This window comes from Coenobita brevimanus, chromosome 74 (assembly GCF_032717465.1).
Source record: "Coenobita brevimanus isolate Jiangsu-jjx chromosome 74, ASM3271746v2, whole genome shotgun sequence".
Lineage (NCBI taxonomy): Eukaryota > Metazoa > Arthropoda > Malacostraca > Decapoda > Coenobitidae > Coenobita > Coenobita brevimanus.
In genome coordinates this window covers 8,275,618-8,288,347 of record NC_137027.1, presented here as the reverse complement: position 1 = coordinate 8,288,347, position 12,730 = coordinate 8,275,618, and the positions used below count along the sequence as shown (strand labels likewise).

Here is a 12,730-nt window from a genome sequence, read left to right as displayed (position 1 = left end):
GACAGTACACAAGGCTGTGAAAGTAAAACTTTTTAACAAAGATGATTTTGTACTTTCCAGTGGACTCCAGCCTGCTTAGTCACTCCCGAGTGGCCCTGATTTTTGATGGTCTGGACACTGCGGCAGAAATAGTTGTCAACTCCCAGACTGTAGGCTACTCTGACAACATGTTTGTCAGATATGCTTTTGATGTGAAAGACCAGCTGCAGGTGAGGCAATATTTCCTTTTCATTAGTCATTGTGAGAACTAACCTGTTACAAACAAATTACAGGATATGCCTTTTTGTTGTGTTCATTTCTCAGTAACTGACCCTTAATCACTTATTTACTTTTTTAAACTGATAGTTTTTATTACATTCTTATTATTTTTAGATAATTCATTATAAAATTATTAAAATTATTATTTTTTCTGAAGGAGTTATCGAAGGCTGTATCAAATGTATCAAGTGCAAAAGCTCCTTCCTAAACTGAATACAATTGTCTACATGTAACAATAATAGGAAAAAAAGTATGTCCTAGGGCAGTAGGGGCTAAGAGCAGATTTAGTTGTGATAAGTTGCACAGGTGCAACACTTATGCTCAGATGTTGTGATGAGTTGCACAGGTGCAACACATGCTCAGATGTTGCTCCTGCTGTGTTATTGATAATCATCATAGTAACTCTTGACTCAGAGGTATTTTTGAATATGCAGAATGAAATCGGTTGGCAAGTCAGTGTTAACCTGTCCAATCAAATTTAATACAATACTTTTAATTATACTGTATATATACTACCTCCAGATGACCTTATTCAGTTAAGAGACTTGAACTGGGGGGTTAAATGTAACATTCATTGATCCCTTCATAGCAAGTGTTCTCGTCTAATGAAATTATTTAGAGGTGGCAAATATAAATTGTACTTGGCCCCAGTCGTTGTTCTTTTTGCAGCTTATTTCACATACCTCAGTAGCAGAAAAAGATAGTACTGTGGCTTTACATCTTTCCATCATGTTTCTTCATGACTAACACAGTAGCTGTTCTAGTATTAATCTCTTGTTACAACTCATCATTCAAGATGGAGAGATGGCAGTTTTAGGCCAAGTTAGAGTAATAGGCCAAGGTATGGTAGAATTCATTGCCTGATTCCTGGAGGAAAATAATTATAAAGCACCTGCCTTCCTGAACAGGAAGGAGACAGCAACACGCTTGAGGTAAAGTTTGAGTCACCAGTGGAATATGCAACTCGGAAATATGACATTCAGGCAGAGGACTACGAAGTGCCACCCAAGTGTGTGGATGCAGCTTTCAAGGGAGAGTGTCATGCCAACCACATTCGGAAGATGCAGGCCTCCTTTAGCTGGGACTGGGGTCCTGCATTCCCTAATCTTGGCATTTGGTAAATAGTTTTCCTTGAAGTGTTTTCTTACAGCTCATATATGCTTACTATGTCATGTGGTTTGCAGCTGCCTAAGTCACCCAGTGTTTCTTGCTTACTTTCACTTTTCCTTGTTCATATGGAATTGGGAGATCCTGAAGAAGACTTGGATCTCTTTAAGGATATGAATCAACAAAGAAAGGAAACCCCAAGTACAATTTTTCCTTCCTCTTATGTCATAGGAGATCTGAGGCTGCTTGCAACACAAGTACTGGACTGTACTGGGCAGTAGGGTCGCCACATCCCAAAGCCATTACAGAGAATGGGGTTTTTAGCTTCCCACTTCACCCCTATTGGTCATTATCATTTTGTTCTTGCTAAGACCTGATAATTGTTTTCATATTAGGAGACACTTTTCAAACTGAAAGAGTTAGAGACTGTATAGCCTTGACTAAGCCATTCACAACCTGATGACTCTTCATAAGTGAAAATTCCCACCCATTTCATTTTTGTAGAGATAATAAGAGTTAAATTGCTGATGAGAGGTACCCCCCAGGAAGGACTGGCATCTAGTGGGATGGGATTCCATGCTGGTAACAGATGTGTATTTCTCTGCCACTCCCACCTCGGACCTCCCCTCACGCCCCGACGCCTCCTTCAGGCCTGGTTGGAACATCACTGTCAAGGTTTGTTTCAGTTAAAGAAGGTTAGCTCCTCTGGCCACATATTAGAATTTTCCACCAGTTCTTAGGAAGTATCAGTTATCCACGACTAGCTAATCCTTTCCGCTTCATGGATGCAGTAGATTATCTTGTCAGGGCTACCACAAGACAATTTTTTCATCTGAGAGGAATAGTAGTAGTCCGAGGGTTGAAAAGTAGTTTGATTAATCTTGTAAATGCTAGAAATTCTCTCAACTCTTTCAGCATTATAAATCATCATCCCTGCATTACCAGTTTATGGCGCACAACGTTTACAGGTTAATGACTGCTTGCATCACCTTCACTGTTATTGTCTGTCTTCGAAAGTACTGTAGTTAATGTCCCTGATGGTATCCTGTATTGTAATATGATTCTTGTTTTCCTCAGGTTTGGTGTGATGCATCAGTGGAATCTGGGGAGGTGGAAGGAAGTCTCACTTTATCACTTGGTGACATCTACACTGTGAAAAAACCCATCACAGCTAATGTCGAAAATTATGAAGCTGTTCTGGAGTCAAACTTCACAGTTGATGAGGTGCATTGTAATGTAGTATAGTAACTTCAGAACTTTTGTTGTGATGCAGTTAATTTTCTAAATCACAACATTTTGTATATTCACTTTAGCAGCACTAACTTAAGGATATGCCTTGATTCCAGTAATTTCATAATCAGTTTGCTAAACTGAGATTCTTTTACAATGGATTCTTTCCTTGAATTGTAAGTATGTTAAGGTGAAATTTGTTTGATCAGTCATTCACTGTATTTCCAGTTGTGTACCATACGTACGCTTCCAGTCATACAAAATTTCAGCACCATTTGGTGATCTGACAAAAATGTAGAATCTCTTTTACTTTAAAGACAGCTATGTAAATGCACAAAGATATGGAGAGAATATTTTGCCTGTGCCTTCATTTGCATTAAAAAAACTGTAAAAATAACAGCTAAAGAAATACAGTACAGTATACATGGAGCCAGGATTCCGTGGGCTTGAATAATGAGTGAATAGAAGCATGGCCCATTGAATTGGGCAGGGCTGTCTGGACGTTGCCACTCCTCACCCTGCCCTAGAGTGGGAAAGGACATCTGGATGATGATGATGATGATACATGTTGAATTTTGTACTCCTTTAACAGAATCAGGTGGATATGTGGTGGCCAAATGAATATGGTGCACAGCCACTGTACCCTCTGACAGCCTCATGGTCTGATGCTGCCCAGGTTGAGACATCCACAAAGACTGTTCGAGTGGGCTTCAGGACAGTTGAGCTTAACCAGGATTACATTGACTCCAGCAATACTTCCCTAGGTATGGCCAGGAGTGGCAAAGGAGTGTTAACCTATTCATTTCATTAATGCACTTTCATTTGCTACGTATGTAACCCTGTCCGTATGAAAAGTCTATCCTAAGGTGAAGAAAATTCTCTAGATATAGCAGAATAAAATAAAATACACATCATCAGATTGAAGGAGATAACTGAAGGCATGGTTAGAAGAAGGAAGACAGACTGGAATTCAAGGTAAATAATATCAAGTGACCCTCATATTGATGTTTGACCATTGTAATGCAGGTGCGTCCTTTGGCTGGAATCTTAAGCAAGTTCCCAAGTCAGCCTCGTACTTTCCAACAGTTGCTGGAAACTTTGGCCTGTGAGGTGGAGCCAGGATTCAGAGAACATGCGTGATGTGTGAATGAGTGTCTGGCTCCTACACCTTGGAAAGGGTAAAATCTTTTCCCTATAACTGTCTGAAGGTATTGGTAAGGCATTATGAATTAATTGCTGACTGGTCATATTTAGCTTGTTAATTATGACCGTGTCTTTCATAATTGCCATCACCAGCTTGACACCTTCTGTCTAATGGCTTGTTATCTAATTCTTCTTTCTACCAGAGAGTATTCTCTAACTTTGGACAAATATGCAGTAGTGAAGGGGTTATGAGGACTATGTCTAAGTCTTTTAGCTTGAAAAGTCCTGCCAAAGCTGGATAAAATCATCTAGTAGTAGCAGTAATACTGTACAGCACAATATAAAATATGCTGTTGGAGTGAAGTTAATCCTTTCATTGTGAAGAAACTTTCCTTTTTAACCTCCCTAGGTCGTTACTACAGAATGAAGGTGAACAACGTGGTGATGTTTATGAAGGGCAGTAACTGGATCCCAGCCCACATCCTCCCGGAATATGTGACACCAGGATACACCCGATATCTCCTTCGTATGGCTGCAGATGCTCACCAGAATTGCATGAGAGTTTGGGGTGGTGGCATCTATGAGTCTGATATATTCTATGAGGTATCTATGGTTTTTTGGAGAGATGACTTTTAGAATCTCATACAAAAAGTAATTATTTTAAGTGGCCTTCTTTTTTGTGCGTAAGGTATGTACTTAATGAAGTTATAGTAAAATGGTACCAAAACAAGTGGGTGGTGGCATCCATGAATCTAATGTGCTGTATGATGAGTTTACTGTCCTGTACATATGGTAGTTTTTATAATTTGGTACAGTATGTCCTTGTTAGAAATTCATTCTCTTTTGTTTTTGTTATTAAGTCAAAGTAATATGATACCAGATTTGAATGAGAGTTGTAGATCACAGTATTTGTGAGTCTGGTATGTTTTATGTGGTATGTGCAATACAGTCTGTCAGAAGTACGGTATATTGACTTTTAGACATTGATAGGGTAAGTCCCTGTTAGAAGTTACATTTTTTTTTTTTTTTTTTTTTTTTTTGAGAGTTTAGGGCTGCAGCATCTAAGAGTTTGACAAGTTTTCTGTACACAGCACAGTTTTCTTTCCCCAGACTGCTGATGAACTTGGCATTCTGATCTGGGAGGACATGATGTTTGCATGCAGTATGTATCCCGTAGACGATGCCTTCCTCTCCTCTGTTACAGCAGAGGTGATCACCCAGGTTCGCCGCCTCCAACACCACCCCAGCATCCTCCTTTGGGCTGGCAACAATGAGAATGAAGGGGCACTCAGGGATGACTGGTAAGACATTATCACACTCGAGGATTTAACCCCTTCTCTCTGGTCATGTAATATTTAGATTATTTTTATGACCTCTAGATGGCATTACTTAGCTTAGGAGCAATATTTTGAACTGGAGGAGTTAGTTGCAGCATTTCTTAATTGCATCACTACAATAGGTCTTCCATAAGTTGAGTAAAATTGCATGTTGGTAGCAAGAATAAATGAAACAGTTGTCATACCAGTATGTCGCTAGACTGAAGGGATTAAGATCAAGTTAATCCTGTAGTTTTCGTTTTCATTTTCGTTTTTAAAGGCTCCAACATGCTTGCATGTGTCGGCCTTGGTCACCTAATGGCGGCTGTCCATGCTGCACGATCCATTGCAGCCTCCCTGTTCAGTCCCTTAACCCTAAGGTCACACTTAATGACCTCGTCCCATGTCTTTCTCGGTCTACCCCTCATAACCCCACCCCCAATATTAACACTTCTCACCCCCCTCACCCAACTATCAACCCCCATCCTCTCCACATGTCCAAACCACCCCAATCTACCTCTCCTCATCACAACACCAATACACTCCAGTCCCATCCTACCTCTCAACTCTTCCATTGTAAACCCAGCCCCTCCAGGCCTTGGACGCAGGGACGCACTGCACATCCACCTAATCATTGTCATTTCTGTACGTCTGAGCCGGCGAATGTCTTCCTCCTTCACTGCCCAGGTCTCACTGCCATACAGCATTACACTCCTAACACACGCTGCATACAAAGACCCCTTAGCACGTAGGGAGAGCCCCCTCAATGTCAGGAGAGGCAAGAGCTCCCTGAACTTCTTCCAACCACTTCTCACCCTAGCCACAGAGCTAGCTCCAGCCCCACCTCCAGCACACAACATGTCTCCTAGATAACAAAACTCTTCCACACACTCAAGAGATTCACCAGCAAGTTCAATTCTTTCACGTCTGACGATCTCCACCTGCTCACCCCGGCACGCCGTACACATAAAATCAGCATTATCTCGCAGTCTACCTCTGATACCACTACATCTCTTATGCACCCATTTATCACACACACCGCACAAGCTGGAATTACTTCCCACGCCCTTGTGGCAAACTGCACATGGCCACTCTCCCTCGTCTTTGACAGTACCGCCACCAACCCTAGATATCATCACTTTTGTTTTATCTGCATTTACCCTTAAACCCTTTTGCCCCATACCATCTCTCCACTTCCTAAACCTTTCCTCCGCCTCCCTTTCATTCTCTGCAATCAACACCAAATCATCAGCATACAACAACTCCCACGGGAGTCCGTTTCTAAAGTCACGTGAAAGGGCTTCAAGTACCATGATAAACAACATGGGACTCAAGACTGACCCCTGATGCACACCAACATTCACGGAAAACTCATCACTCAAATCTCCATTCACTCTCACTTGGGTGTGAGCACCCACATACATGGCCATAACCACCCTAACCAGCCACTCCTCCAAGCCAAGCTTTCTCATTGCCCACTTCACCACCTCTCTAGGGACTCTGTCAAAGGCCTTTTCCAAATCAACAAAAACAAAATAAAGATCCCTTCTCCTACCAATATATTTTTCCTGAAGCTGTCGAACAATGAATATGGCATCAGTGGTCCTGTAGCTTGGAAAGATACATTCTTCCACTATTTATGAATATGCAGTGAGAACTAGCTGTTCATTTATGAAACATATAGATCTATATTTTGTGTTGCAGTGGTTTCAGTAAATATCACGATCATTATTATAAATTGTTGTACCATCATGTTGAATGGTGATATGAAGAGTACAGTTGTTTAATTTTTTATGGCATGAATCAGAGAAAAAGGAGGTCTCAGTTTTGTTTCCTGTCTTCCACCTGGTGATGTCTGGTACACTTATCATAACCATGTACCAATCAGCATACCACAAAAGTAACTTAGCAGTGTAAGGTACTGTTTCTCATTTTTTCAGCACATTTCTCTTTTTTTCTCTCCACTTATCCATAATTATTAGTTAGCCATCAGTACAGCATATAGCTTCAAGTTCAGTTAAAGTTATGGCCATATTTTAATTACCTTTTGCCAGGGTAGGCTTCGTCTTCTGCTTGAGAATCAGTCATGTCGTATTGTTAAATTTTGGTTTACATCAGCCTTGATGAATGAGTATTTAAATATAATAAACACCTACTCTCACCATTGCTTGATGTTGCCAGTGCTGGCGAATGTTTTAAAAGTACAGTATTACCATTAACCCGTACCACACTAGGGACGTAGATCTACGTCCCCCTCTAAAACGCCAGGACATAGATTTACATCCTGCAGCATTGAGAAGTCATTACAAGTAACCAAAGTAAAATGGAAGGTAATAACGTATCTCGCTAACTTCTGACATATCTCCACTACACTTACAACATGATTTAGGAGCTCAGGAGGCGAGTGACAGTCTTCATAGGCTCACAGCCGCTCTGCTTTCTCAGTAACCTCGAAAATTTCAGAATTCGAGTGACACCAACCTGACTCGATTCAACCGACCTTATGGCTCTGGTGATTTCTTTTATTAGTGTGAGGGATTTTATTTTGACCTATTAAGCCCATTTAGCCAAGGGAAAAAAAAAATTAAAAATCATCCAGTGTGGAGGGGTATCTTTTTTTTTTTTTTTTTTTTTTTTTTTTCTTTTTTTTTAGTGTGGTGTGGGTTAAAGACAAAATAATGTGCGTCAGATGGCTTCCATATCACAGTAACTTCAATACATTTTACCCCTCCATCCGTCTCTTTATCCACAGGTATGGAACATCTACAAATTTTGACCAGTACAAGGCTGACTACATTAAACTCTATGTTGAGACAATACGTCCAGTGACTCTTGAAAATGATGACACTCGACCCATTATTGTGAGTTCCCCTAGCAATGGCCTGGAATCTGAGGAGGAGGGCTACATTGCAGAGAACCCTGGGAGCACCAAATATGGAGATGGTGAGTGCTGAAGACTGAAAATTATAGGAGCTGATAGTACGTCTGTCATGAAAAGAATGTGGTAAAACATGTGTACTTGCTGGTAGGCATTTCATAGTTTCTGGAAAGATATTTCTAATATTTATGTGAAAGCTTATCCTGTATTATTATGATGTGAAAACTTCCAGATTGACTTGAAAAACACATTCTTAACAGGGAAGGCATTTCCTGTGTAGATCCCATGCCAACATTGCAGTTCCCTTTTACTGTTCACTAACAAATCTTGCACGAGTGTAGATGAACAAAATTGATGTATCAAAATATTATTCACGATGTGTTTTGTCATATTGAATCTCACAGTATTCATTTTCATTGCTTTTATTAATTTCAGTTGTGGTTGAGGTCTCTTATGCATCTCCACTGCTTTCTGTCTTCTGTATCCTCCTCTCAGACACCCATTCTCTTTTCTCTCATGTCTTCCATCTCTTATTCATCTCCACTGCTTTCTTCTGTGTCCTCCTCTCATATACCCATTCTCTCTTCTTTCATATCTTCCATCTCTTATTCATCTCCACCACTTTCTCTCTTCTGTGTCCTCCTCTTGTATACCCAATTCTCTCTTCTCTTCTCTCTTCTCTCATATCTTCCTCCACAGTATCTCTTTAAATGAATCTCCCTCCTCCTTGAGCCTTCACTGTGTCATCTCAACTGATTCTTCTTCATTCATTCTCATTATATGCCCATATCTTCGCGGTCTCACCTCTTTCACCTTCTCCATCTCATGCATCACTCCTCCTCCTCATGTCTCTTCTTTTCACACCTTACAGTGCACTACTACAACTATTATATGGATGCGTGGAAGGGTGAGGGATTTCCACGGGCTCGCTTTGCATCTGAGTATGGCTTCCAGTCATGGCCATCCTTCAAGTGAGTAACTACAAAGCAGAATCATTACATACACCATGTTCATCTTTAGTCAGCTGTCATTTCATGGAAATATTCAAAGTTTAAAATTACATTTCAGCATAAACATTCTGGTGTTTAGGAAACTGAATATGATTTTACTTTGGAATTAAGACATAAAGGCCTGAGCGTGGTGGCTGGAAGAGGATTACATGAAAGAGATATAGTGTCCATATGGGTGTGAGAATTATTGTGGTTATAGAGAAATGTGGTAGGTGGGGCGCTTACCATCCACTCACTCGATGTAGCGCTGCTCTAGGGTGTCTGCCCTTTCCTCTCTTCTATCCTTATTTCCATCCATCCTCTTCTGTCTTCCTTTCCTTCATTCTTTCCTTGTCCTTCTGCCTACGGCTGACTTTACACTCCCTCATGTGTCTTTCTTTTCTTCATTCTTTCCTCTTCCTTCTGCTTGTGGGTGACTCTACACTGAGTGACAAGCCAAATGGTTTCCTGTACACCAGGAAACCATTTACCATGCTGGGTGGTAACCATATAACCAAATTTTGGCACCTGGTGGTTTAATGGGTAATTATGGTGCTCCAATCAGATTGAGCCAGTGAAGGTTTATATCCAGGGGGTGGTTGGGGTTTGTTGCTCACGTAATGCCACACAGGGATGAGTGAGGCTGGTCACTCTCATCTTAAATGTCAGGACCAACTTGCCTAGCCTCGGGCTCCTACGTTCCTCATGGGGCAATGTAGGATCAGATGATGGATGGATATAGAGAAATGTGTGTGGTGTGTGGAGATTAAGTAGGATGAGAAATTTTGATTCGTGGAAGATGTGAGTCGCTAAGCCAGTAGACAACAGAGATGAAGAGAGTGTGCTAAGAGAGAATAGATAGAGTGATGAAAAGGTTCATGTGAGCAAGTTTGAAGTCAGGAGAAGACATGGTGAGCCAAAAAGAAGTTAGATAGGTATGGTAAATGAGTGTGAGAAAGTGAGGTATGGATGTTAATGAGGCTGGTAAGTTGACAAGTAGTTGAGTTGACTGGATGAATGATATAAGGGGGAGTTCATGACAAGAGTTTGATGTGCCTTTTTTCATCTTGATAGTTGTTGGATTGGCTTTGCTTAATAGGTACTAATTATGAAACAATGTGAATTGAATGGTGTGACTATGGTACCAAAGTTAAGGATTCTGGGGGCTTGAATGGTGAGAGAATGAGTGTGTGTGGTCTGTGTCATTGGATATGCTGTGAGTAATTCTTTCACTACCATTTTTTTTTTTTTTTCTTTGCATTTAGAATTGTACCTAACCCCACCTGTGATTGTGAAAAATAGGCATAATGATGATGACAATGATGAAAATTCCAGTGCTACCTACAGTATAAAGTTGATTTGTCAGTTTACCCAATATACAGTATCATTTGTACAGAAGAAGTTGTAATATATTGAAACACTTCCCTGTCTTATGATGAGGAATGCCTTTACACTCATGATCCATATTTTCTGCACACCCTCCTATCCTAGCACTGACTGAAGAGATGTTATAATTAGGGTCTTGCACTGAAGAAATGCCTATTGTCCAATATTATGGTGGTTGTATGAAGCATTGCTAGATTGCCTGAGAAGCAGTTCGTGACGACACTTACTCAAGTGGTCCAGGATGCTTCAAAGTACTGGTAACAGGTCATTGTTCAGCATGAAACCCAGGCAGGTTTCCTTTCAGCCATAGATAGGAGTTGAGGATGAACAGAAACTAGAGCTCACAAGTGAACGTTCATGCTATAGCAATAAATGGAACTTGCTCTAACCTATCATGTCCTTCCTGGACATAGACACTGTCACAATTTCTGGAACTTTCCCTAACCTAAGAGGACATTCCTGAATACACATGCTATATAAATTGATGGAACTTACCCTGCTGTAACATGACTTTCCTGAACACACACACTATAAGAGTTACTGAAGCTTTCCCTGATTTAATACAACCTTCCAGATCCATGCGTGATGTAACAGTTGAGGAAGATTGGAGCAGCACATCAGCCATGTCTTACCACCGCCAGCACCATCCACTAGGTCAGGAGGAACTTGCACTTCAGGTTGGGCTACACTTGGTCACACCACAGGAGGATGGGTCAGCTGCTTCCTATCAGCATTATATATATGTCACCCAGGTCAGTTGTCAAAATACTCATTCTTGTTGTTATTGATGTTGTGAACCCATTGACTGCAGGAAACGCCATTTCAGCTTGGCAGAGATCTTTTGCCATGGCAATGTTGAATAATTGTCTGTGTTGTCAGAATAATGTGCATGAGACAGTGTGTTGTGGTGTGAGGAGTTTTATTGCAATGATAGCATAGTGAATTGCTTATGAGTAGTATTTTGTGTTGATGCCCAAACAAAGAAGAGTGGAACATGTAGTCACATTTGACATTATATTGTAGCTATCCTGTTTGAAAAGGATGATAAATACTTTTTTTCCCTTAACTCTTCAGCCCAAGGATGTCCATCATTTACATGATGGTATATGTGTTCTGTATTGGACATTATATCATTATAGTTGCTGTGGCTTTAGGCTCATCTGAATATGAGCCTGGTACCCTGTAAGCAGCAGTTGTTCTTCTCCTGCATTCCACCATCTTTTCTTTACATGATCTAGACTAAACTGTACAGTGGATCAAGTGCAATTAAAATATATACATATATATATATATATATATATATATATATATATATATATATAAACGTGGCAGCTTCTGGATTGACTCTGTTGGATATGATATGTGAAGCTACGGAAGTGGTGAATGTTTTTTAGCGTATCCGATAGAGCCAGGATTCTGGGGGCTTGAATATGAGTGATGGAAGCGTGGCCCATTGGATTGGGCAATTTTGGGCTGTCTGGACATTGCTACTCCTCACCCTGCCCATGGGTGGGAAAGGAGGTCCGGATGATGATAATATATATATATATATATATATTTAATATAGAGATAGAGAGATATAGATTAGATAGATAGATATATATATATATATATATATATAGATAGATAGATAGATAGATAGATAGATATAGATTAATTGATATATGAAAAAAATAATAAATAAATAAATCAGCAGCAACTTAGTAATAACAGCAAATTAAAGGGTTTCATTATATTTCATAGATACACCAAGCAATGGCCGTGAAGATGGAGACAGAATTCTACCGACGCTGGATGAGCAGCATAACAGAGGATGGTGAAGGCTACACCAGTGGGGCACTCTACTGGCAACTTAATGATGTCTGGCAAGGGGCATCATGGGCATCAGTTGGTGAGTGTAACCCCTTCAGTCAGAGATGTCTTCTTCAGATAAATATAATTAACCCGTGGAGTGCGAGCCACAGCTTAGGCTGGGAAGCGTCGCGTTGCGAGCCACAGCTCAGGCTGTGCTGGCCATGCATCACTGCTAACTACTCCACCCTATGCAAACTTACACATGGCACTACGCAAAGACAGAGGGAGAGAGATTTTTTCATTTTTCACCATATGATGCCCTGGATGTGTATCATCAAGTTTATATAAAAAAAAAAAAAAAAAATCATTTTTTCACTACTCACCTACGGAAACTCACGCATGGCCCTTCGCAAAGACGGAGATCAATTTTTTTTTTTTTTTTCCTCCAGATGATTCCCTAGATGTTTATCTTCATGTTTATAATAAACAAAAACTAAATTTTTTTTTTTTTTCTTTTTCACACCACTGGGTGGGATAAAAGGTACTTGGGCAATCCACAGTTTAAATGGACATTCTTCATATTTAATCAGCGTTCATGTGTTCTGTAATATCATACTGTTTTCAATGCA

General features: G+C 40.3%; 1 protein-coding gene across 2 annotated transcripts in view; it reads left to right on the top strand.

Moving 5' to 3' along the window:
• Window positions 1-12,730, top strand: part of beta-Man (beta-mannosidase) — a 47,369-nt gene that overhangs the window by 24,709 nt on the left and 9,930 nt on the right. For both annotated transcript variants that reach the window (XM_080278576.1, XM_080278577.1), the window contains 11 exons: window positions 61-209; window positions 1,167-1,375; window positions 1,911-2,040; window positions 2,443-2,589; window positions 3,188-3,359; window positions 4,148-4,341; window positions 4,849-5,039; window positions 7,807-7,997; window positions 8,804-8,903; window positions 10,882-11,059; window positions 12,051-12,198. In XM_080278576.1, the coding sequence (XP_080134702.1) occupies window positions 61-209; window positions 1,167-1,375; window positions 1,911-2,040; window positions 2,443-2,589; window positions 3,188-3,359; window positions 4,148-4,341; window positions 4,849-5,039; window positions 7,807-7,997; window positions 8,804-8,903; window positions 10,882-11,059; window positions 12,051-12,198 (1,809 nt within the window). The remainder of the gene's footprint in view (window positions 1-60; window positions 210-1,166; window positions 1,376-1,910; window positions 2,041-2,442; window positions 2,590-3,187; window positions 3,360-4,147; window positions 4,342-4,848; window positions 5,040-7,806; window positions 7,998-8,803; window positions 8,904-10,881; window positions 11,060-12,050; window positions 12,199-12,730) is intronic.